Below are 26,875 nucleotides of genomic sequence, written 5' to 3'. Positions count from 1 at the left end.
AAATTCAACACCCATTTATGATAAAAACTCTCAACAAAGTGGCTATGGAAGGTACACAGCTCAACATAATAAAGGCCATATATGACAAGTCCACAGCTAACGTCATACTCAATGGTGAAAACCTGAAAGTTTTTTCTCTAAGATCATGAATAAGACAAGGTTGCCCACTCTCACCACTTTTATTCAATATAGTACAGGAAGTCTTAGCCAGTGCAATTAGGCAAGAAAAAGAAATAAAAAGCATTCAAATTGGAAAGGAAGAAGTAAAATTGTCTCTATTTGCAGATGACATAATATTACATATAGAAAGCCCTAAAGACTCCACCAAAAAACCGACTGTTACAACTAGTAAACAAATTGAGTAAAATTGCAGGGTATAAAATCATATATAAAAATCTGTTGCACTTCTATAAACTAATAACAAAATATCAGAAGGAGAAATTAAGGAAATAATCCCATTTACAATTGCATCAAAGAAAATAAAATACCTAGGAATAAATTTAACCAAGGAGGTGAAAGATCTGTACACTGAAAACTAGAAGACATTGATGAAAGAAGTTGAAGACACAAATAAATAGAAAGATATTCTGTGCTCATGGATTGGATGAATTAATAGTGTTAAAATGTCCATATTAGCCAAAGAAATCTACAGATTTATTACATTTCCTGTAAAAATTCCAATGTCATTTTTCACAAAATAGAAAAAACAATCCTGAAATTTGTAAGGAGCCAATCAAGACCCCTAAAAGCCAAAGCAATTTTGAGAAAGAAGAATAAAGCTGAAGGAAATCAAAACTACAATGAGATATCACCTTACACCTGTCAGAATGGCTATAATTACCAAGACAAAAAATGACAAATGTTGGAAAGGATGTGGAGAAAAGGCAACCTTCATACACTGCTGATGGGGATGCAAACTGGTACAGCCACTAGGGAAAACAGTATGGAGATTTCTCAAAAAATTAAAAATAGAAATGCCATATGATTCAGCTATCCCACTACTGGGTATTTATCCAAAGAACTTGAAATCAATTCAAAGAGACTTATGCACCCCTATGTTCATTGCAGCATTATTGACTATAGCCAAGACATGGAAGCAACCCACGTGCCCATCAACTGATAAATGGATAAAGAAGATATGGTATATATATACAATGGAATACCACTCAGCCATGAAAAAAGACAAAATCGTCCCATTTGCAACAACATGAATGGATCTTGAGGGTATGATGTTAAGCAAAATAAGCCAGACAGAGGAAGACAAACCATATGATTTCACTCATATGTGGAAGATAAACGAACACATAAAGAGAACAGATTAGTGGTTACCTGAGGGGAAGGGGGTGGGGGGGGTGGGCAAAAAGGGGTAAAGGGACATAAATGTATGGTGACAGATAAAAATTAGACTATTGGTGGTGAGCACACTGCAGTCTATACAGAAACTGATATATAATAATGTACACCTGAAATTACACAATGTTATAAACCAATATGACTTCCATAAAATAATTGGAAAAAAATAAGAATAAAGCTAGAGGCATCACACTTCCTGATTTCAAACCGTATTATAAAGCTATAGTAATCAAAACAGTTTGGTACTGGCATAAAAAAAAACACATTGATCAATGGAACAGAATAGAGAGCCCAGAAATAAACCCACATGTATATGGTCAATTAACTTATGACAAAGGAGACAAAATATACAATGGTGAGAGGATAATCTCTTCAATAAATGGTAATGGGAAAACTGGATAACCACACGCAAAAGAATTAAACTGGACCCCTACACCATACACAAAAATCAACTCAAAATGAATTAAAGACTTGAACTTAAGACCTGAAACCATAAAACTCCTAGAATAAAACACAGAGGCAATAAGCTCCTTGACGTTGGTCTTGGCGATGGTTTTTTTAATCTACAACCAAATCCAGCCTCCTTGCTTTGCAGTAGGCCACACCTAGACTTCATTAACTAATAAAGAATTTATATCTTATCATTTAGATTGCTAGGGGGAAAAAAAGCAGGCATTCTTCCATTTTCCATAATTTCTTACAATGGTCAAAGCCCCTCACTGAAAGGAAAGGCCATCTTACCATAGTGGTGGCTCTCACTTTAGTTAAATCTAATAAATAAAAATTGGTGGTCACATCACATGCTCAGTCATTTCATTCAGGACTACTGAACAGTATCTCCTACAAGAGGCTTTCCCTGACCTTCCCATCCAGAAGAGCACCCTCTCTCTCTCACTCTCTGTCCTCATGCTCTGCTTTATGTATCTTTTTAGCACTTATCACTACCTGATGTAATGTATTTTTTTAGTTTTCTTTCTCTCCCATTAGAACATAAACTCTTCAAGGGCAGGATTGATTCTTTCTGTCTTATTCAACAGCAATAGAACAATGTTAGATGTTCTAACAATAGAACAATAGTAGATGTTCAATATATTTTTGCTGAATGATTGAGAGATTCTCTCATTATTTTATTTATTTAAAATAGTCATCTATTTCATGTCACAGTTCTCCTAATCTTTTGGTCGTTTGCAAATTATTGACAACTTGATAAAAAAGAGTTGCAGGATGAGAAAACATAGAAGCAACAACCAATTAGTGATTGATCTGAAATGAAAGTAAAGCATTCTAAATGTGTATACACACCAACGGGAAAATTAGGTTTGATTTAAAAAATATATATAGGCATAATTTTGTGCATTTTTTAATACATAAATCAAGGCACTGATGGTATTTTCTTATGCTTTGGTGAACTGAGTCTGGGTTCTCTTCCAGTGTCTCTAGTGGACATGGACAACTTCCATGACTGTCCACAGTCCACACGCTGAAGCCCAGTGAGTATAGAGCTCCCACTCCTACTTTGCTGTGCTCTATGCCCAGTGTTAATCATCAACAGCTCCAATCTTTTACGCTGGGTCTAACAACAACTTCTGCGACACTCATAGTGTTCTCAAGTTCCCCCCGAAAAGCAACAAGCTTGGAGTTTTGCACTTTTCCTTAAGTCTTAATCTTCTTTTTTCCAACATCAGACTTGGAAAGTCATATATTTTATCCAAAGCATAGTGAGTTTTTGAGTATATCTTACTAAAATGAATGAGGATACCAAAGTTCAGAAAGCTAAGTAATTTGCCTGATGTCACATGACTACCAACAGGGAAATTTAGGCTGTTAGAATTAGAAGAAACATTTGAGTACTATTTGCCAGTCTTTTTCATGTTACCACGTAAATTGAAAATTCTCTTTTTGTGATACATCAGAATCAATGAATGAGGCTGCTCAGACCCGAGGAGACAGGCACAGGGAAGTCCTGCTACCCCAGATCTTGCCCAGTCGCCCCAAGGGCTGAAGGGATCGATACATGGCCATGCATTTAATCCATCTGCAGCGCCGCCAGGTGCCAGCAGGCGTACCCGTTGAGAAGTCTATTCCATTCCTCTTATATTATGAGAAAACCATGAAACAGGGAGGGAAGGGTTTGCCTAAAGCAGTATGACCAGCTGGTACCAGAGCAGAGAAAGCTAGTGTCCTGGCCTCCCGAGTGCAGCAGCTACCATGATGGTGGCAAGAGCAGCAAGGAGGCCCAGAGAAGTTAAGAAAGTAACTGGCACGAAGGCACACGGTAAATGGCAGAGCTGAGATGAAAACCCAGGTCAATGCCACACTGCTGTTGCTACGACACTACTTTCCCTCGTGTAGACTAGTTTAAGTGTATTTTATTGCGTTCCAATTGTTTTAAATGCTCACCATCTTTTAACAAGAATATTTCATTACCCAGAACAAAATTTCATTCCTTTAATTATCTACATGAAACATGAATTTCAAAACACAGTGCGACATATACACCAAAGCAAAACCTTTTCAGATTAAGGTAGTTTCAATCCACCCATTTGCAGGAGGAGAAATTGAGACCTCGAAACAACATCAAATCCATACACAGGGTACTACGGGGGGAGTCAGAGATGAAGGCCTGACTCCAGCTCCCGTGGCTGCTTAGGATATCATAACACAGAATAACAAATGACTTAGAAAAATGAATGATACTGTCTAGGAAGCTTTTTATGAGCAAATAATAAAAAATAATGGTTAACATTTAATGAATTCTTAGTATGTGCCAGGCATTCCAAGCATCTTACAAGTATTAACCAACATAACATGTGAAACACCCCTATCAAGGGAAAATATAATTATCCTTATTTTATGGATGAGGAAATTGAGGCACATATAAGTTAATTTGCCCAGTAGGTAACACCCAGTAGGTGGCAGAGTCAGGATTTAAACACAGGCTGTCTGGCTCTGTGATCCACAGACTTTACCACCTCCCCTGTGAAACGCAAAGGGGCAAGCAAGATTTTGTGAGTGGAAGAGTGAGTGTGTGTGGGTATGTGTGTGTGCATGCACGCGTGTGAGTGTGAGAGAGACAGAGAATTTCATTGAGGAAAAAATAGATGCAAAAAATATATTTCCAAAATAAAAACCACCCCCCAAAACAGTAAGCAAAACCTGCTTCCATAAACTAGAGTGGGGTGTCAATTCAGAATAGGCATCAAGCTGGCTGCAGGAAGGCTCAGGCTCTGAGGGCACCCGGTGGTTTTCTCTTCTTTTGTATCTTCACTGCCTTTGGGGCCATCATTGAATCAGAATAATGGGGGAAACATCTGTGAATGGAGTTGGAGCCAGAAAGTGGTAAAAATGTGCTGACAGAACTTATTAACCTGGTTCTTTCCAGTATCTGAAAACCTCAGAAGGCAATACTGGAAGGCAGCCTGTGCTCTTCAAAGAATAAATGTTCATTTCTGATTTTTCATTTAGTAGTTTTTTTCCAGTAATAAAATAATCAAGGTTCTTTTTTTTCCTAGGGATAGGATGTTTTCTATATATCAATTATATTAACACACACTACTTCAATTAAGCCATCATCTTTGTTTCAATTAAGACATCAAGTAAATCTCCATTTCAATTTAGCCATTTCTCCTAAAATCTTCTCCCACTGTGTTTGTTAGGCGGTAAACAATCTGAGAAAGCAAACATTTAGACAGTAGTGAAGCCCCTATGGAAAGTGCCTTTAGAACAGCAGAAGCCACTAAATAAAGGGCTCACAGGTTAAGGGTGATCAGAGCTCTCCAATGTAGACTCTGCCTGCAAAGGTGTTCACATAGCCCTTGAAAAGGGTGCTTCAGCAAACTGCTATAATTAACGGAAGTTTAGTCCATTTTTTATCATATTTTAGATGAGCCTAGAGTAAACAACATCTATTTCTGTCAAAGGGTTGACATACCTATAAAATCATTCAAAACAAAGTTTAGGAAGGTATAATCCAGATTAAAGGGTAAAATCCAGTGTGTTATAGCAGCTGTGCACACCGACACTGAGAATGTTGTAGACATAACACAAAATCCTTCTATATATCTATATTCTGAAGTGATCGTAGTTATCTTTGCCCCAAACTGCCTTATGCTAATGGTCCAGATTGCTAATAAATGATGCTTCTGGTTGTACATGAGTTTAGGGATTTTCCCAGAACCCAAAGGGGCCAGCAATAAGAGAGGTGAACCACAGCCATGCCAAGCCTCAGGCAACAGGAGCTTCAGCAGGGCTTTGGGACTGGGCCAGCTCTGGGTTTGAAGCAAAGGGGTCTCCACTGAGAATACTAATGGCTACAAGGTGTTCCGAATTTGAAAGATGTAAAGAAAAAGGGACGCCTCCAAGTCATAGCTACCAACTCGAATGTTGCCAACCACCCTACAGCACTGTGTTCCTCCGCGTTACACAAGGTCAACCAGAACTCTGCCAGCAAGCGTCCCCTGTAGGGTCCCGCGCTCCTGGTGATGAAAGATTCAGGAAGAGCTCAGCTGGGGTCTTCCATCCCAGGTGCTGTTTCCAGCAGCTGCAGGCTGAAGCACCACCTTTCAGTCTTGTAAACTGAGAACACTGATCCGGCCTCCATGAAGTCTCCCTCCCGATGAAGCCTTAAGGGAGAGAGTATTTAAAAAAAAACCCATAGTTTAAAAACAAAAACAAAACTATACTTCAATGAGGCTGAAACCTAGTAGTAATGAATACTGCAACCTGCAATGTGGGTGGTTGTGCTGAGACCTCATGCTAACAGCCAGATTATTGTTACCAGTTTTCCAATAGACATATCTTTCCATCTTTGTGTGGGAAGCACATTCAGGCCCATTTCCAAGGCCACCAATATGGCTGTCATTTGGAAAGTCACATTTCCTGTATCCTGAGTATGCAGCTCTCCCTACCCCCCTCTGCTGTGGCACCCCTGCAGGCTTGGCACCATCCTATCCCCGTGTCACTGTGCCCCTGAGTGCTGGAAGCCCGTTTGTTCCTCCTGAGTTAGACTCCAGACTGGGTTTACTAGAGAAGGAATCAATGCTCTTTCCAGCAGAGCCAGCCAATCATCACCTGCTCACTCAGGCGGCAGTTCTCAGAATAGGTTCTGGGACTCCCTGAGAGGTTGGGAAGAAGCCTTAAGGCAGCATGGAGCCCAGGATGTGCAGCTCCAAACACCACTTTGGAAGCAATGGCAGGAAGAGTGGGCTGTCATCATAGGGAATATTGCCCTTCTCTATTCTTTGGCCCTCCTGATCTATTTCCAATAACCTTTTTTTGAGGGGCACCTTTCTCCAACCTTTGGTGTTCAAATGGACTGCTGTGCTGAAAGGGACGTGCTGTCATTCTTCAAAAAGTTGTTTTGGTATGAGCCATACTTGTAAGAAAAAAATATATGACTGATTTTCCTTGACAAATGAAGGAAGACATAGGACAGGTCATTGAATAAAATATTTAAGAACTTTAGAGGAAAAAAGATGGAATGGCCTTAAGCCAAGGACACAAATAGTTTTCTCATCATTTTTCCTGTGACTTGACTTTGTCTATGTAAACTGTCAACCAATGACCATGGAAAATTTTCTCACATACCAACCAGATCTGGATAAATGCAAACATCTTTGTTCTCAGAGCCCACCTTTCTCTTGGAGAGTTGCCTGTCCCTAACTAGCTTGAGACTTGCCAATTTGACCTAGGGGTCTCAATAAACACCACTGAGTATTGCACTGCTGATTTTCCTGAAGAGTTCCAGACACAAAGAAGCCTTCTCTTTCCTCATCCTTCTACTAATATACCTCACATCTGGGGCTACTGTTCCCATCACAGAACTCAATCCACCAAGATAAGACATGACCATTTTTTTTTCCACAATGCTCACATTCTTCATCTTGAAAAACTCACATGAACGAGAATAGGTAAAGCCAACATATACATTGAGGGATGCCAGTTATTTACCTCAGCAACTCAGCTAAGATGGTTTCATGTTCTCTAGCTGGACATTTTAGAGGCTGGGACATATAGCATGCTTTGGCTCCTGTACAGAAGGCAGTATTTCTAGACACTTCACATCATCAGGAGATTTCTATCTCAACAACAGATGACTGTAATGTACTTGGCTATTAGAGCCTTTACTGCTATAATGAATAAGACATGATTAATATGAGCTATAAAAAGAAATTATAATAAAAAACATAATCTCATATTGGTGTAGAGCTTTCCTTTAGTTTTTTAAAAAAATTGTACACAATTTTCACACAAGCTCAAGTATTTTATCTATATAAGGACCTTGGGAAAGAGGAAGCAGAAATATCATTACTCAACTATTAACCTTTTATAGAGACCATAAGTTTGTTTGTATAAGTTTGTTCTTATTAACAAACGAAGAGACAGAGAAACTGAGAGGAGAGACCCACATCTCAGTTGGTCGGTGGCAGAGTTTGATGAGAACCCAGACCATGTTACAAATGATTTCTGCCTTTGTCTATGACCTGTGCTCAAGTTCAGAGGCCACTGTACTCCTTTGTCACACTTTCTAGGAAATCCTTTTGCCTTGTTTACCACTGTGGCTGGGAGAAATCCCCAGGCAGGAAGGCTGCAATCTAAGAACCCTTTGGTTAAATAATATCTCGGGCCCTGTAACTCTAGGAGGCACAAAAGCAGAAACAAGGCTGGCCCTCCCCCAATGCCCCAGTGTCCCCATCCTTCCCACTGTCTGGAAGAATTCAAGAAGCCTGGCATGGAGGTAATTTAGCAGCCTGCTGTGTTCTCAAACAACGGCCCACAAACAATGATTGGCCAATTGCATTCTAATCTTCCCAATTTTGCTCTAATTAAAATCAAGCTGTAGCTTTCAAACAGTTTAATTAAGGCTGATTGGGAGAAATGGGGAGGGGAGACTCAAGCTTAAAGAAGGAGGAAGAGATCACTGCTGGCGAATCTCACACTGCCCGGTTGGGGCTTGGGGGCGTGGAGAGGGCACTGAGTGGGGTGTTCGTAGAGTCAACATGAAATGCAACAGACACATTGGAATGAAGGACTGTGAATCTATGAGACCAGAAGGAACTGAAAAGGGAGCTAAGATCTGTGTTTTCCCAGGCACAGAAACCCCAGCTCTGCCTTGACCTCCCAACCTGCTCCCCACAGCTCATCTGTTCCACTGTGGAGAAAATAGCTCTGTTCACCACTCATCGCCTCCTGTTGTGCTCATCTTCGCTCAGCAAGCCGACAGCCCATGCCATGCTTCTCCCCAGCAAATGTCCATGGGCTTTCCATTATCTACTTAACTCTAAGAGAATCCCTCCAGACTGGCAGTTCCTTCCATTATCCTACAAGTTTATTCCTTTTGCAATGAGATAGCCCTTCTGGCATTTGGGTGCATTTACTTTTTATATGGGCCACTCTTCTTTGGACTAACTATTTTTAGTTCCTTCCATACAGTTTCCAGATCCCTAGGCCCTTATGCTCAACCTTCTCTGCTTGCAATCTAGTTTGTCAATGTATTTTCTTTTTAAAGATGGCAACCAAAATTAAACCCAATCCAGTAGATGTGTTCTGAGCCACCAAGAGTAGAGAATATACAATATCTGAATATATCATTATCATCAGCATTGTAACTATCATCATAGTGTCTATTTACTGAGCCCCTGTGTTGCCAGTCATGGGACTGGATGCTTTACATATTTTTTAATCACCACTACAATCTTACAAATGTCAGTGTGGTAGAGTGAATCCTCATTCTCGCCTGTGTTAGAATGCCCTTTGACATGTGACTTTGCAGTATCACACACTGATATAGATGGAGCTTATTTCCCTCCCCCACTGACATTGGGCTTGGCTATGTGAATTTGCTATGGGCTCTGTGAGAGTGGACAGATATGGACAGAGGTGAGAGTGTTCTGGGCCAAGACCTCAAGAGGCACTGCATGTTTCCACTCTCCTTCTTGCATCCCTGCCCTCGCCATGAGAATTGCTTCCCGCAGGTAGCTGTAGGTGCTGCCCTTTTAGCCTGAGACCCATAATAAACATCATTGGAGTAAAGACCTAATGGCCCCCTTGCAGACCTGCAGCCTGCAGAACAGTTATCTCAGCCAACCTATAGATAGATGCATGAGTGAGATAAATGATTATTGTTTTAAGCTACTGAGTTTTGAGGTTATTTTTATATCCATAATTGTGGCAATAGCTAATTGATACACTGATACACAAGCTTTAGTCCTATTTTATAGCTCAGCTAACTGAGGCTCAGAAAATTTAAGTATCTTAGTCAAGGACACATAGGTAAACAAAAGTGAAGATAGTCTATCGTCTTTCTATTATACATATTTCCTTTATTCATGCATCTAAATATTGCATTCCTTTTTTTTTTTAAAGACAAAAATATTCCTGGCTAATGGTAATCTTATGGTCAACCAGAACCCCACATTTTTTCCAACCCTAGATATTTTTTTTCACAGCTAAGCCAGGCCTCTTATATTCTATGTTTGTGAAGTTGACAGTTTGAACTTAACTTTAGGGCTTTGAGTTTCACCTTCTTCTTGCATTCTACCCTTTGTGGCAGAGACTAGAAAGTTATTCTCTGAGCTATTTCTGTTTTCCTCCTGGGCTCACAGACAATTTTTCCTGGCTTCTTCTTCATTTAAGAGTAGCCATGTGACTGAGTTATGGTCAGTGGAATGTGAGCCCAGGCCTAGCCCTTAAGACCTCCCAGAGGAGGACTCTGAGGCCCTAGGTGATTACACAGTGACCAGATAGAATGAGTCTTTGTCCTGAATGATTTCATGAAGCAATCTCCTTTTAACTCTCCCATAAATTATATTGGACATGAGCAAAAAAAAATAAGCTTGCATTAAGCACTGAGATTTGGAGACTGTTCGTTCCAGCAGTTAGCCTACTCTGACTAATACTACCTTGATCTTGCCAATCTCATATTCCAGCCTGGCAAAATAATCTTCACTCTGCGTTTTATTGCCTAGCTGGATGAGGGTCCCTTTCAATTACCTGATTTTATTGCCTATATGGTCAAACATCCATGCTCCCATTTCTCCTCAGCTCAGTAACATTCCCATATGGGGTCTCTCTTCTTCTTGTTTTCTGAGTCTAGATGGAAATGGTGTTGGTCTTTAGGCCTTGACTTTTATGCTGTGGGATCATGGTGTGAGTCGTGCTCTATGGGGAAAGCACCTGTCCCTGGTAAGGATTTATTTTGGACTATCTATAACTATAAAATCAATGAATAGTTAACTCAGGCTACAGTTAGGGAGAACAGTACGTGGATTTTAAGTGATAAATTTAATTGATGTATGGAGATTGCAGTAGAAAGAGTTTGATAGAGTAAGACTGCCCCTTCTTTGTTTCTTCTTTCTCAATTAACCTCTCTGCATTTTCTCTTCCTTCCTCTTCTAAAGATTTCCCACTCTATTGTTTTCCATATTTATTCTCAGGAGACTCCTCACAAAAAGAATAAGCACTTATCTTAAAATAAACCAAATTTGTTTTTTGGTTATCACCAAATAATCCTATAAAGAAAGTCCTATTATTCTACCCATTTTACTGAAGAGAAAAATGAGGCTCACATGCAAAATAACCTGTCCAAGTTCACACAGCTAGAAGTAGCAGAACTTCAATTTAAACCCACATAGTATGATTCTAGACCCTGGGACCTCAGCCACTTGCTTTCTGCTGCATCTAATTCAGTTCCAGAACATCCTACTCTTACTGAGGGGTTTCATTCTCTTATGATACCCTTACGTGTGGCCAACATGGGACTGAGAGCTGGAGATATAAAGACGAAATAAAACATGTTTTTTGCCTGAAGGAGCTCAGAGCCAAGTGAAGAGCAAATAGAGATAGGTAAACAAATAAATGAATGCACAAAATAAGTTCTATAGCAGAAACATGAACAGATTGATGGGGAATCATACGTAGGAATAACTAACTCTCTTGCAGGAGCCAAGGAAGATTTCATAGGGAGGTGATATTTAAATGGGTTTGAAAGGTGAGTAGGAGCTCAGCTGGCAGAGAAATTGGAAGGAGCTTTGCAGGAAGAGGGAATGGGAAATGGAAAGAGCCTTCTGTGTCTGGTGAATCTGGAGCTGTTCACTGAGGCTGGAACAAGGGATAAGCAGGAAGAAATGGTGGTGCATAATCAGTGGCACAGGGTGGGTATTCATTGAATGTTTGTTGAAATAGTGGATGAATGGATTTGGAAGGGACTTTCATATTAAAAAAATGCATTTGGGTTTATCCTTTGGACACAGAGAGACCAGCAGAGGACTTAGGCAGGTTGGATTGGAGAAGAGAGGAAAGTCCAAGTGGTAAATGATGAAGCCAGGAGGAGAGAGAAGAGGCTGGCTTTGAAAGACAGTTCTGAGATGGAAGCCACACAACTCAGTTGGGGGATGGGGATGGGGAAGAGGCAGGAGTTACAGCAGCCAGGTGGCTGGTTATACCAGGAAGCACGGCAAAGAACATGGGAGATAGAGTAAGTGTAGTAGGAAACATGCTGAGTGCCGTTCTGGCTATGATTTTACCACAGATACTCAACCGAGGTGTCCAAAATCAAATCAAGTGAAGGTAGATGCAATTCTTTGAGAAGCTGAGGAAAAAGTCAGGATTTTTTCCCACATTTAACTTGAATGAAAAACTCGTATTCTCTCACCATTAGCCCAGCATATATTTCCAACTTTTCTGAAAGCACTGATGCTTCAGTTCCAGAGCAGAGTCACCACATTACCCGAGGTGTGCTATGACCTAGAACCACCATCACTAACCTTCAAGAGCTGCCTAGAATTCAAGGGGTTAAAGAAGTCTGTGGGAATAAAAATGCCTGATCTGAGAAACTCCAGAATGGGGAACTGATATTGATCCGTGAAAAAATTTTTGAGTATTTTGAAAGATGAGCCAGCAGCAAGAATTTGTTCAGGAGGAAAATCTTATGTCAAAATAAATTTCTTATATTTTCCTTATGAAGAAAGATCGAAAAGGGAGAATCAGAAAAAAGAAACAAGGAAAGCTTGAAAGAGAGAATGTGAGAGGAGGGGGAAGAGAGAGAAAAGAACTTCTAGAGTGCTAACCAGTCTAAGAATCGGGGAGAATAATAACTATCCTCAAATATCTAGAGACCTGATGTGAAGAAGCAGCATTTAGACTTACTTTACAGAAATTAGAGAAAGCAGAGTCAGGACCAATAAATGGAATTATGGTAAGAAAGACTGTGGTTCAATTTTAGAACGATCTTTCTAGTGTTTTGGGGTATTGAATGGAAATTGGCTTCAGTGAACATACAGGTCTGGAACTGCTCAAGCCAGGCTTGGTTGACCACCTTCTTGGGGATTTGTAGAGTGGTGTCTGCTTTGGGTAGGAAATAGATGATTTTAAAGTTTCCTTCTAACTCACAGATTCAAGCATCACTTGGTTCTGTTCTGCCATCCCACGTGGTCAGGCTTCCTTGCACAGCCAGACACTGTCTTTGCAGCTTTGGCCTCTTATCCCAGGCCAACGACTAAGTGTGGTTCCAAGATTAGTCTCCTGGCCTACAGGCACCAAAATGGACACTGCTCTACTTAGTGGTAACAGAAGATAAAAGAATGTATCAGCCTCTAAACCCACATTTCTTCTATCAAGTCCATTTGAGTCTGAGTTTCTAGATGACTAAGGCTGACATTCAAGGACTTGCACAGCCTCCCTTCCTCTCCATGCCATCTTCATCAGACTGACAATTTAGAACACATACAGAACAGCCAAGCAAAGGCTGGCTTACCGTGCTCAAGTTTACCTCCGTTACTAGTAAACCAACCATGCAGCCCATGTCGAGGGATCAGTAGGTGTTTACATGCCTCTGTGGATCCAGGAGAACTTACTCCCCAAAGAGTCTTCCTTCCTGTCCCTCCTCCGTCACTAGCATGTCCCCAGGTAAGGCACAGGCTCTGCCAGCACACAAGAAAAATGAGAATTCTCCCAGGCCCTGGGGCTGGTAATGAAGAGCTTGGTGCAGCACGGGTTCTGGCTACCTCGTTTTTCTCCCACCAGGGCCTCCTGCCTCGCCAGTGAGATTTCGTGCTCACTCTGACTCATTCTGACGTCCAGAGCTTGTTTGTTCTTTGCATGGGGGGCAGGGAGAAAGAGGCACATTTCTGGACTCAGGGGAGAGCCTGGCATGGCAGCAGAACCGGGAAGCATTAAATAGGTGAAGAGGAAAACACCACAGGCAGAGGGAGCTCTGCCAGATTCCTGCATCTTCCCCAAACCATGTCCCAGGTATGACGGCCCTAATCTGCCCACACCTATACCTACGAATCCTAAAACTGACTCGGGAGTCCCAGCCTCTAGGTCTCTTTCAGTGCTTCATCTGCTTCTATGGTGCTGTGGGTGCAGAGGGTAAGCGGGAGGGACCCAGTGACATATTGTCACTCTAAGAAAAGCCAAATTTGCGAAGGAGCCCAATAAGCAGAGCTTATTTGCATCACCAAAGGTTTCTTCTGGCTTTATGAAAATATTCCTTGAAATATAAGACATTTCCAAGTGGATATGTGTGATCCTAAAGTCAAGGGCTAGAGATTTACTTAACACTGAATTTTTATAAGTCACTGCCAGGCAAAAAAATAAGATACCGCATTTTAGAAATGTCATTAAGTGTCCCTACAATAGAGGATTCGATTTACAGAAATTCAATTTACACTGCACCCTTATAGAAAAACACCAGCAGTGCAACGCCGACACATACAGAATTTGCAGTGGGTGAACTGCTTCAGGAAGATTCCTCTGTAACTTCCTCCCACTAAGGGTTCCCCAGAGCCCAAGTGCAGGTGGAGAACTCTGGTGGAAACAGAGGACTGCAGGATCTTTGAGTGGGATGAGCCACCCTCCAGCCACCTGAGGCCCATCTTATGTATCCCAAAGAGCTACTGGAATGCCAAAAGGAAGAGTAGGAGGGGCAGAGGGCACAGGTGGTTACAACTGGAAGCACCATTTCTCTCAGAGCGTTAAGAATCCCAGGCTCAGAATGTGTATTTGATTCAATAGTAATCACTTAATGGTCAGACCCTCTATTGTAGGGGTTGAATGTTGGCACTTCCTCTTGCCAGTTGTGTGACACCCTCTAAAACTCGGTATCTTCATCTGTAATATATGTATACAGAGGGTATCTCCCTTGTAGATTTCTCATAAGAATAATTTTAGTTGCTATATATATATATAGCAACTTAATAAAATGTTGGGCATATGATGAACACTCAATATATGTAGTTATTATTATATATTAATGTTTTTAATATTTCATAGTATAGAGGCAATACTCGGCTTTCTTTCCCTAAGTTAAATAGAAACTTTGGCCAAAGTGTTTGCCCTCTCAGAACAATCTATTTTCCTTGCTCCCTTACTCCTTTCATCTCATGGGGAAGTCGGGGAGATTGGTGAGAGCCTGCTGTCCTGTGGTCCAGGCTTCAATACTGTGTAGTCGATGCACTGAGATCCTTGCTTACAAAAATCTCTTGTCTCTTGGACATCAGTGGACGGTCCCTCCAAGGGTTTCCTCCTCCTCACAATTAACTCACTTGGTGCAGCTCCATCTGAGGCCACCTGCCCAGCCCATCTGCAGTATGCAGCGATGCCTTCTCCAGCTGCTTCACTTAGGGTTGAGCAAATCAGTCCGATGGACCAACCGGCTCCAGCCATCTTTAATTTAAGTGAGTGATGGATTGTAAGGATAGGAATCCTTGTCTCCAGTTCAGGTCCAAACCTTCATCTCCAGCCCAGCTTTATGGTAATAAATCTGTCCCACCTGGCCTCAGCTCCCTGTGATTGCATTCACCTGTTTCTAATCCTGGAGGAGAAGATGGATGATTGGCATAGGAACCAAACTCCTCACACACCACTCGTTACTGCTTCACAGACCTCAGCCCACTTCCAGCCATTTGCTCCTGTGGGTCCTCCTTGAGGGCAGAGCTCCCTGAGGCCTGGGCCATGTCTTGTTCACGGCTGTGTCTCCAGCACTCATGGGAGTGGCCAGCACACACAGATGCTCGATAAATATGTGCTGAGTGACTAAATGCCCCGCCACGAGCCACTCACTGTTCTAAGCAACATGGACTGAAATAGTTTTCTTGTGGGAGATGTGGGAAGCCCTGAGGTAGGATAAATGTGGTAGAAGCTGAATAAAGAAAAAAAAAATTGAGAATCTCTGACCCAGATAAAGCTCTTCTCTGGAGGAGAAAAAAAAGAAAAAGGAAAAGAAAAGACCACATGACTAGCCAGTGTCCCTGTCTGCCTGCATGCGTGCCATGACGGTTTCTAGACTAAGCCTACCTCACTCCTTTCTACATATACACGTCTCTAAGTAGCAATTCATTCATGAATAAAATTAATTATTTCTCGAAGCAAAAATTAATCCTCTTTTTTTCTGCCTGATTGACTCAAGATCTCTCTACTAAATCTCATCTGAAAACAATACTAGTCTTGCCTTCTCCCCTTGGCCATTCTGGATTTTCTCTTCATTTCTTGCACATTTTTATTTTTACATTTTCTCTTTACAGACTATCTTTGCAATCCTATTTCAAGCCAGAGTGGATAACCTGGATATAGCCCCAAAAGACATGGGAAAATCTGGGGCAAGAGTCATTTTGTCATGGGGGAACCTGGGACTGGCATCCTGAGAATTCATTCTGACATGGCATCCATGGACCAAATTTATCCATCCATCACTGAGAATGTACTAAATGTCGTCTTCTCCCCAGTGCTTGAGATGCTACATCCCAGTGTGTTTTCTGGTGTGTGTGCTGTCACTCAAGCTGGACTGCCGAACCCCTGGAAATCAGTAGAACCCTGTTTTCTCTACCTTTTGTAGCCTGCTGTAGTGCCCAAAATAATGCATTGCACAAAAGACATGCTCCATAAATACCTATAAGAGGACCAAGTGAGCAAATACACAGTGTGGTAAGCTTACCCTGAATTCAATTTTTTAAGTATAAGTGATGCTGGATTTTCAGTTGAACCACTAGCTTTAAAAGACTTTAAGGCACTGCTTGCCATTTTCTCACCAGGTGAAAATTCACACTCCATTTTTCCTAGGTAGAAACAGAAGGAACTGCCTTTGGTCCTTCCTTCTCCAGATATGCAATTACTTTTCCTTCATTTTACTAACCCCTAATACAGGAAAATGACATTCCCCTCCAGGTGAGAGTTTTTGAAATTGCACCTTGGAAGAAATCAGGGTCTAAGAGTCCCTTCTGGCATTGTGGAGGGACAAAACATGGCAGAAATAGAAGTGTGGGGCAGAGCAGAAGGAGGGACACAGTCACATGCTTCTTGACATTTGCCGTAGGTGCTCGGGCTGGCTGCTGAGTTCCTAAACCACACCCTGTGCTGCCTGTGGTTATACGGCCCCTGTGTCTACCACACCATTCCCCATGCTCTCCACCTGGAGAGCTTCCACTCATCCGTCCGAGTCGGGCCTATTCCTCACCTTTTATTCCAGCTTCCCTTGACCTTTCCGTGCAGAGTCATCTAGCACTTTCTCCAACTGTACTTATCTGTAAATTCCATCAGATCAAGAACTGTGTCCTCCTTGTTCATGGTTTATTATCAGAATCTTGTAGAATCATAAGCACAGAGTTGGCCCTCAAAGATATTGGTTGATTGAATATTGCTCTTCTTATGCTCTTGAATTGCAATTGTTTGTCTATGTGCTATTTCTCCTGCTGCAAGAAAGCAGAACACTTTCTCATTCAGTTCTTTGTACATAAGGGAAGCTTCACACAGGTCTGTTGCACTCATGTGGTATTTTCCATGTCAGAGATGGAGACAGGATTCTGCACCAGGATGAAGATACGCGAGGCCCGAATCAAGGGGCCCTTGTGGAGCTCATCACCAGACACTTCTGGAATGAAATTCCTTGGATGAAGGCCTTATGCTGGGCCTACAGCCTAGATCAGATATTATATGTCAGAGGTGCTGTACATTTAGCACTGAACTCTTGGTTAAAGCAAATTCTAAACATTTTGTTCTGTTGCTCTCCTACTTACCTCTGTGGACTGAGAAACAGTGCCAGGGACCAGAACTGCAGGCTCATCATCGCCACATTATCTCTCACTTCTCTAATTTGTTTTGCTCTAGTGTGCATTCCTTTCTATCCTTCCATTCCAACGAACTCCCTTGTTGTTAAAATATAAACCCAGTGAGAAGTGCAGAGATCACCCAGCTTACTCGGGTGATCGTCGTTTCTCCCGAAGGGCTCACCTCCTTCCCTGCCTGTCCCATCCACCTGAGAACCACGCTTCCCTGTGGTGCCCTGCAGCTGCGAGATAACACAGCCTTTCTCCACCTCAGGAGCTGTAATGGACGCCTAGGAAATCACTGGGATTTACCCAGGCCCACTGAGGTTGCCTTTGATTGCGTTTATGTACGTAGATTGTGATCTCTCAGTTGGAGATGGTGCCTCTCCCAGGGTTCACTGTTTATCCAAATCAGTTAGTCCATGAGACGTGGTCTGGATGAAGAACCAGCTCTGGAGCTCCTCCTGTGACTGCTTCCACAGCTGTTCTCTGCTTCTTCACCTCCCCATCCCCCGGGAGGCAGCCACAGGCTGGTTCTGGGCCCTGCAGCCTTTTCCGCTCTTAAACTTTTCTCCCAGCTGCTGGATCTATTCTTATGAGTTCATGTACCTTGGCACCAATAATTCCTAAATTTAACCTCCGTTGACTACTATTACTACTATTACTACTCTCATATGTAATATCTCTTGTAAATATTCTCACCACCTCAAATGCATTGTGAGGGGTGCTGCCTTACCACTAAGCCTTCTGTCCTTCTCCACCCTGGTCATTTCTGCTCTCCTCCCCATCTCCCAAGCATTCAGTGTAATCAAAGACAGTACTTCTCAGGCTTTAATGCCATACTGTTCATCTGGGGCTCCTGTTAAAATACAGATTCTGATTCTGTAGGTCTGGGGTGAGGCCTGAGGTTCTGTAATTTTTACAAGCTCTCAGGTAATGCTGATGCTGCTGGTCCAGAGACCACACTTGGAGCAGTATGGATCAAATATTTGGTTTTTCCTATTTCTCACTTCCCTCACATGTAAGCTATTGCCAAATCTTATTTTTCATCCTGATGAATTGCAAACAGATTGTCTTCTCTTAGGATCATTGCTCTCGTGCCTGCTGAAAAGTTCTTTTGTTTCAACTGCCTTCATTCACCACATCCTCTGATTCGATCCCTGCTTGCCCTACTGGATCTTTCCAGATGCACCTGCTAAAACACATTCTTGCCTCAACACCACTTACCTTTGGGTACAACTCCACCCTCTTGTTTTTCAGCTTTGTTCTACTTTGGTTCTCAAAATTTGCAAACTTTGCCCAGAAAACGATCAGAATATAATGCCCCTTTTTGTCAATGAAGATATCTATTTAATTTCTTTTTTTGTTTGTTTTCCTCCCAAAAGACTTCTAATGCATCCCCAGACCCTTCCCTTCTAAAAAAGAGGCATATAGAAATGGAGGTAATAATGACTAAGGTCAATAATTTGGAATTATACCTAGCCTTGCGTCTCTCCTAACCACCATATTATGCTCATTGTTCTGTATGATTTCTAACTTTCTCTCTTAATCTTAATTTATTCTTTCCGAGTTTTAAGTGTTTCATCATAGTGGCTTGGATTTTTTCCAATCTCATGATTATCTCTCTATTAAAGTCTTAATACAAAAAGAAATTAAAAAAAAATAAAACCAGACTACTCATTACTTTGATTTGTAGCAAAGAGAGAATGGAACATTACGACTAGAGTGTTTCGAGAAACCATATTTACATTTGCATCAGCTCAATTTAGGTGCCTGATTAAGTTGCGTGTTATGATGAAGATGCACTTACCAGTCAAAGGGAAGTGGCGTGGTCTAGAGTAATGAGCAGGAGACTTCAAGTCAGGAGCCGTGAGCGCTATTTCTGGCTGTGACTGGATACCTCTCTGACCTTGAACAAGTCCATCTCACTGCCTTGGACTCTACTTGCCCCCATCTGCCTCATAGGGCTGCTATGAGAGGTTGATCACTTAAGTGTTTATTGTATTGGGGGCCATAGAGTGGAGCAAGGGGGTTGGGCTTGGGGGTCACAAACGGAATTGGAGATGGGATCTCTGCTCTTATAGTTCTTACCATTAGCCTGTTAAGAGACAGTGTCTGAGAAGTGGGCTGATCGCTTAGATATTGGTCTAACAGGGCTTGAGGACATGCTGAGAGGGTGGTTAATGGAATTTAAAAGCTTGCCAAAAATTGGGTGAGATGCTGAAGCCCATCCTGTTATTTAGGAAGGCTTAACAAGAGTGCATATTGTCTCTCTTCTCGTAATGGGGTATCCTGAGATTGCTCATTTCATCCCTGGGACCAGGGAGCTGACAATAACTGGTTTCTGTAGGATGTCCTAAGGAAGGCCTGCTCAGTTGGCAACTCCTGACTTTAGGAAAAAGATCTTTACTTGTGGGGACTCTAAAACATGCTGGAAACCATCTAGCTGGTAGCCCACAAGACCAGCAAAAGTGTGCCCCAGAGAAGATTTATTCTTTCTTCAATTGAGTTTCTCTCCCAGCAGAGAGATAGATTGAGGGGTAAAGGGTTAATATACATTAAAAAGGAAAGTAGGAGAACAATTTTTTCCTCTTCTAATATAGGTTGTCTAATAAGCCCTCAGCAGACATTATCACAAAGATAGCACTCATGGCTCTCATCTCATTACCATTCTTGCACTGGCTAATATTTGTTGAGGACAATCTAATAATAATAGGTAATATTTATTAAGCACTGTTCTAAGTGCTTACATCAATTAAATTAATTACATCAATTAAATCATTTAATTTTCACATCAATCCATTAGGTGGGCACTGTTATTGTCCTGATTTTACAAATAAGGAAATTGGGAAACAAAGAAATTAAATAATTTGGTCAACGTTATACAGCTAGTAAGCTGCAGCTCCAGGATTAGAACCCAGGTCGTCTGGCCCCAGAACCTTCTCTCTGAAGCACCTATGCCTACATGAATGCAAACTTGAAATGGAGAGAGCAATAGTCTCCAGGGGCCCATGGTTAGAGAGGCCAGAGCTATTCTAGGACAACCAGTCATCTCCTCAAAGTGAGAGCACACTCTGATGTCCAAATAAGAATAGGTGGGATTCGGAGCTTAATATTAGAACCTTGCTGTGTAATAGTTATGATCTGTTCACACAACTAGAAGGGAAGGAGGGTCTCTCTCCTGTTGTGTTTAGGAACTGAGCTTCATGTGGGTGTGTGGTTCTGCACCAAATATCCTAGCCCCATTGGAAAGTCTTATCCGTTCCCCATCATAGTGCATCTCCTTCCTTATATGGAAGGCACAGGTGGATACCATCTGATTTCTATGTACCAAAATGTTTCTTAAAGAATTAAATGAAAGACCAATTCTGTTCGAGACCCAATATTTCACAACAGAGCATTTCTGATATTCTCTGTAAGCTTTTTCTCCCTCTGTCCTTCTAGACAAAATGCCCTTCTGGTCATTGAGGATGACCCTCAGCGTATATTTTGCCAGTTTTCCGTGACTTGCTTTAGTCAGAGTGAGCAAGGTCTTGAATTTGCCAGAGGGAATTGCCACTAGAGACAAAAGGGGAAGGGATAAAAGTGAATTCCACAGGGATAATAGAAAGCCCTACAAGTATCCATGGATCCACCATTTTGCTTAATAACTAAAGGCAAAACTCCCAGAATGCTCCTGGAGCAGCTGTGTGTGACCATTCTCTCGCCACCCCACCGAAGGGTCACAAATCAGAATGCTGCATTCCTGTCAGAATGACTGGTTACTGTTTCCCCAAGTACAGGTTCATGTGCAATAACTGACCCAAGAGAAGCAGAATGGCACAGTGTAAGAGCCTGTCACATTAAATGATCAGAAAACCATTACCAACTGATAGGACAGTCGATGGTGCAGAAGTGATTACAGACAATCCCCAGGGGCCAGCTCTGAGTTGCTGCTCAGGCATCCAGGGGCTGCTGGGCTTGGGGCTGGGGCTTGATAAGAAGAGAAATCTATTGAGGGGGAGAGAAAACTGATGGTTTATTCCCTCTAGTTCCTATAGCCCTTTGAAGTAGATGGTGGTGTTGGGATGCCCAGCCTGATATTTCAGTTCCAATATACTTTTAAAAAACATATTTTTGGTGATAGCAGTGCTTCTGAAAGATTCGGGATAAACAGAGAAGTCTAAGGTAAATTAAGTCTTGTTTTCCTGGACTGGAGGGATTCACTGCTTAAACATTCTAAGGGGGATTTTCTCTCTCTCTTTTTTTGTTTTGGAGGGATGGAAAAAGAAATTCCTTGATAAAGAGAAGCATCACTCTGAATTTACTTTATAGAAAATTTGTGGGAGGCATATGTCTAGCTTCTCATATATTTACTGAAAGTTGAGTTAACCTCTTCTGCTCATTTTCACCTGAGCAGGTGTTAACTCAGTCCCTCCCAGCCTGAGTCAGCTACTCTGCCTCAGTGGCCCTATATGAATTTCCACTGCAGTCTTTGGAGGATGGCAAAGACCAGAGCCACAGGAGCAGAGAGTGTAACCGCAGTCCCTTCCAACACCAGACGGCGTCCAAGCAGAGTGGAAGAGATAGGGCCTGAAAGGAGAGCTGGGCAGAATATTCCTAGGGCAGGATTTTGTTTCCATCGACCTCTGCACCCATCAAGCACCAGACCCTCAAATACCTGACCTTGACCTTCATCTGCATCCGAGTGTGGGAGTCGTGGACCAGGAGAATGGCCTCTATAAATGGCTGCTCTTACCATCTAGGCATCTTCCAGCGCTGAATACCTTAAAACCTTATATCTGAGACCCTGTACTAACCTAAACAGACTGCATGATTATTGCAGAAGTTAAACAACTCTCAGAAACAGAAAAATATCTCTAAATATATTTTAAGAACCCAGACTCTGGAGTCTGACTGCTTGGGAGCTAATCCTGGCTACACCACGTACTAGCTGTGTGCCCTTCAGCAAGTTCCTTAACTTCTCTGACCTCAATTTCCTCATCTGTAAAAAGGGGAGAAAAATTGTTCTTCCAACACAGGGTTGTGGGAAGGATTAAATGAGTTAAGGTACATATGGTTTGTAAAGTGCTAGACCCAGCAAGAGGGCCCAAAACTTTAGTATGTTCAGTTGACTAGAAATGAGGCGTGTGCCAAAAGGCTAACGATAGCATTCCCAGGTGCTGAAAGAATAGGTGATTTTCCGGTTTTGTTTCTCTTTGTGCTTTTTCATGTTTTCTCTCTCTCTCTCTCTCTCTCTCTTTTTTTTTTTTCTGCATTAGAAACTAATTTGTAATTGGAAAATAAATGTCTTTAATAAAAGAAAAAAATTTCAGCAAAGCTCCCAGGGTTGTCTAAAGACTACGGTTGTCTTTAGACTACTCCTCTAAAGTGAGGAGGAAAAGGGAGAGATGATGAGGGGGCAGGAGGGCAGGGGATGAAGGAGAGTGAATTCAAGGATACACTCGTGGGAGCCCTGAGGCTCCCGGGCACCCGAGGTGAGGATTTCGAGGAACCTTCTGCTTTTGAAGTGCTGGTCCAGCAGCCGGGAATATGTGCAGGGTTTCTCCCTCCTCAGACGGACCAGGCAGGTCTCCTGTTTGACTTTGACCTCTGATGCTCCTGAGGGCGGGCCTGAGGGGCCAGGAAGACACAGCCCACTTCCTCAGGCAAGGCCAGTGGAGGCTGTGGTATTGAGCAGGGTGAGGGCAGGCTCATCCCTGACCCTGCAGGGCTCCCCAGACCTCTAAGGCAGGAAACCGGAGCTGTCCTTCCTTCATCTGCATGTCTAGGTAATTACAACGCGTAAAAGTATCTAACCCATTAGTTAAAACCCGGCCCCAGCATTTGACTCTGACCTCCTGCCGCAGCCGGGGGCCACACGCTGACTATGCCGCCAGATTTGTCCTCAATTTATAAGCAGCAGAGCCTATAAATAGAAAGCCTTTTGCTAAGTTCCCCAGGAGGCATCAGCAGGTTTTCCAGCTTGTATGTGTTTTCTTCTTTCTTTTTTTAAAAACCAACACGGTAGGCGCTTTTCCCTGCCTGCTGCTCCCCCAGTCCTCACCCCCAGTTCAGGCAGCGGGCATTCCGGCTGGCTTCGCGGTGGGGGCCCACCCACCAGCGGGGCTTGCCCAGGCTGGGTTCTGAGGGAAGCCCCTGTCTCGGGCGGGGAGCCCCCACTCACCTGTAGATCCTGTACCTGGTGGTGAAACCCTGGCGGTAGCGCTCCATGAAGTCAGCATACTCCTGGGCGCGGTGGAAGGGGCCCCGGTCCGTGAGCAGCCAGTCCAGGGGCGGCTGGCCGGCCGAGGAGGCATGCTGCTCGGGCACCAGCGCGGCGGCCGTGGCCGAGACGGCCAACACCCAACCGGGGAGGCCCAGTGCCAGCAGGGCTGCCCATGGGGCCGCCGTCGGCCGAAGCCCTCTAAACCGAGTGCCACACGGCCACCTCATGCTTCTCCCGGGCGGTTGGTTTCTTCATTCTCTCGCCACACTCTCCCGCTCTGTGCCGCTCCTCCGGGGCTCCTGGAACTAGAGAAGGACAGCACCGACATGTCAGTGGAACCCCCTGGTCTTACCCCACGGGCTTGTGAGCATCAAACATCATGGGGCAGGGCCCGCTCTAGAAATCCTTTCTCCTAGTAACACAGCTTCATTCTAGGCATTGAGTGCTTGATGTATATTTCTCTCTTAAAACAATCCTATGGGAAACATCACTGCCATCATTTTATGGAGGAGAAGATGAGGTTTAGAGAGATGAAGAAAGTTGCTTAAGTTCACACAGCTTTTAAGTGAAGAAACCAGAATTTTGAACACAGGTGGACTGACTCAACTCTTGTATTATATTGCTTCCATGTTTCCTGTGTTGACTCAACACCATCTACTTCTGTTTTCCTCTCTCAAAAATGTTCCCTATGTTTCAGTAATAGCCCCGTAGGTTGTGAGCTGCCTCTAGAAGCTTGGTGGAAGGTGAACAGCAGCCCCCTTTTTCAGATGGCGAATTGTGGGGCAGAGAAGTAGAAGAGTAGCAGTCCCACCGCTGATACGAAGCTGGGTGAACTTGGGCAAATCCCTTCCCTATAGAAAATAAAGAGGCTTGACCAGAGAATATCTAAGACTCCTTCCAGCTTTGAACACCTGATCCCTTCTTTTCCAGAAGGCCTTCCAGGGATGGAGTTAGAGCTGGCAATCGAACCACCCCATCACCATCATCAGAGAGCAGGTGAATGCAGGCAGGGGTCCCTGTGGGGTCTTTCTCTCCTCACCGTGCAGCGTGAATGCTCCCTGAGGGCAGGCTGTATAGCCTTCTATCCTACCTCTTGAGAGCACACAGCAGGCCTTCAGAGACCCTTCTTGAAGGAATGAATGAGTACACGCCCTGTCTTCTCTGAGAGAAGGGAAGGTGCTGAGAAAGATTTTGGCCACAAAACTCCTGGCTGCTTTGTAACTCATCTCAGGCCTTTGATTTCCGGTGCCTGCACCTCGTCTGAGGACAACCAATCACCTTTGTAAGCCTCTGGGCAGATGCATGGGACTGATCCAGTGCTGTGGGGGTTCTTGCAACGGCACACATTTCTTGAATCCTTAATTTCTAGCACGTGCTGTCCGAGTCTCACCCACGTCCCCTTGCCAGCACCACTTCAGTGTGTGCTGGGATGACTTCCAACCCCCAGAACCTGTAATTTATGGCTTTGAGGACTTTCTCTGGCTGCTAAAACCCAGAGATAGGCTCCCTGGAGCTGAAGCAAGGGGTGTTAATTCCCTGGCACTTGGAGAGTCCCATAAGGGTGGGCAAAGTGGGCTTTGGCCTTTGATTCACAGCCCCTTCCAGGGTCCCCCAGTTCAACAAAACCATCAGACTTCCCTTGGAGCAATGGGAAGCCTGAAGAGGCTGCCCAGAGGCTGGGGCCAAGTATTAATCCTGGATACTCCCAGCCTAAAGGCTGACCGGAGTCGGAGAGATCCGAACCTCAGCATTTGTCCAGGATACTTTCAAAAGAGCTGCAGTCGCTGCTCCTAAGGACAGACGGACAGAAACGTGGGTGGCTGGACCTTCAGAGTCACTCCTCCACTCCAGCTAGGGGGTACTGACCACCTACTACATGCTGGGTGATTCTTAGAAGTTGCCCCAGTTAATTCTCACAGTAAGTTTGTTATATAAGCGTCATTGTTATAGGTTTACATTTCACTGGAACTCAGAGGAGTTGAACTAGGAAGATGCAGAGGTAGAATATGAACCTAAATCTGGCTCCGTGTCCAGACCTTGCCAAAGATGCTGTGCAGCCTAAGGAGCTAAAGGGGGCAGCAAGATAGACCCTTGCTTAATGAACTGGGTGAGAGGGGGGCTGGGGAAAGGAGAAGAATGAGGCCACCAGCTCTTAGAACATATTATAACATTCTAGTAATCAAAATAGGCGATACTGGCACACAGATTGGATGGGCTGATCAATGATATAGAACAGAGAGCTCAAAAAGAGAGCCTATTATACACAAGAACGTTGTATATATATAAAAAAAGGCATTGCAGACTAATTGGGTAGGGGATGGAAAATTTTATACATCATATTGGGAAATTAGTTCCAGATGGATTAAAAACTTACATATAAAAAATAAAATCATAGAAGGAAGAAAAATCCCCAAGTGTTTCATAATAAGCATGCATTACTTTTAAATCAGGGGAAAAAGTGATACAAACTAAAAGGAGGAATCCGCCTTGCACGTAGGGAGGTAGGCATTTTTTTTATAGGATGTAATCTGATGAGGATGCCCAAAATATTTCTCATTTAATAAGTCATGCATTCGTTTATTGAGAAACATAAACTGAGGGCTCTTGAGTGCCAGAAACCATGCTAAGCATTGACAGTACAAAAGCTGGTGCTCATTCCGTTATCTGAAACTCTACCGTTAGTGATTAATTCCTCTTAGAAAATATTGTTCCGTTTTTAAAAGCAGATTGATGGAGGGGAGGGGAGAATGTTCATTTTGGAGACTGGGGCTACTTGACACAGAAGCCAAGGCAGCAAACAACGGTAAGGTGGACATGCCCTGACATGAGTGGGAGGGCACTGTGAAAGGCAGGATTCTAAAATGGCCCCCAAGATTCTGTGTCCTTTTGTGAATGCCCTATGTAGTCCCCTCCCCTTGAGTGTGGGCAGGATCTGTAAATATGATGGGCTACTACTCCCATGATCAGGTTACTAATCGGTTGACTTTGAGTTAATGAAAATGGGAAAGTATCCTGGTGGGCCTGACCTAATCAGGTGAACCTTTACAGAAGGTGACATGTCAGAGAGACAAGCTCCTGCTGGCCTGGAAGAAAGCAAATGGCGATGCTGTAACAGCCTATGGGGGTCATGCAGCAAGAGATTGTGGGTGGTCTCTAGGAACTGAGAGCAATTCCCCATCAACAGCTAGTAAGAGAGTAGGAATACCATTTTCAGTTATACCACTACAAGAAAACAAATTCTGCCAACAACCACTTGAGCCTGGAAGAGAGCCCT

At 43.2% G+C, this 26,875-nt stretch overlaps 1 protein-coding gene across 1 annotated transcript in view; it reads right to left on the bottom strand.

Moving 5' to 3' along the window:
• The window catches only part of BRINP2 (BMP/retinoic acid inducible neural specific 2), a 105,752-nt gene that overhangs the window by 27,364 nt on the left and 51,513 nt on the right, over positions 1 to 26,875 (bottom strand). The window contains exon 2 of the mRNA XM_004425006.3: positions 23,560 to 23,906. Coding sequence (XP_004425063.1) covers positions 23,560 to 23,828 — 269 coding nt within the window. The 5' untranslated portion in view covers positions 23,829 to 23,906. The remainder of the gene's footprint in view (positions 1 to 23,559; positions 23,907 to 26,875) is intronic.

This window comes from Ceratotherium simum, chromosome 2 (genome assembly GCF_057802395.1).
Source record: "Ceratotherium simum simum isolate JZ-2026a chromosome 2, ASM5780239v1, whole genome shotgun sequence".
NCBI lineage: Eukaryota > Metazoa > Chordata > Mammalia > Perissodactyla > Rhinocerotidae > Ceratotherium > Ceratotherium simum.
This window is presented reverse-complemented; position numbering and strand designations above follow the sequence as displayed.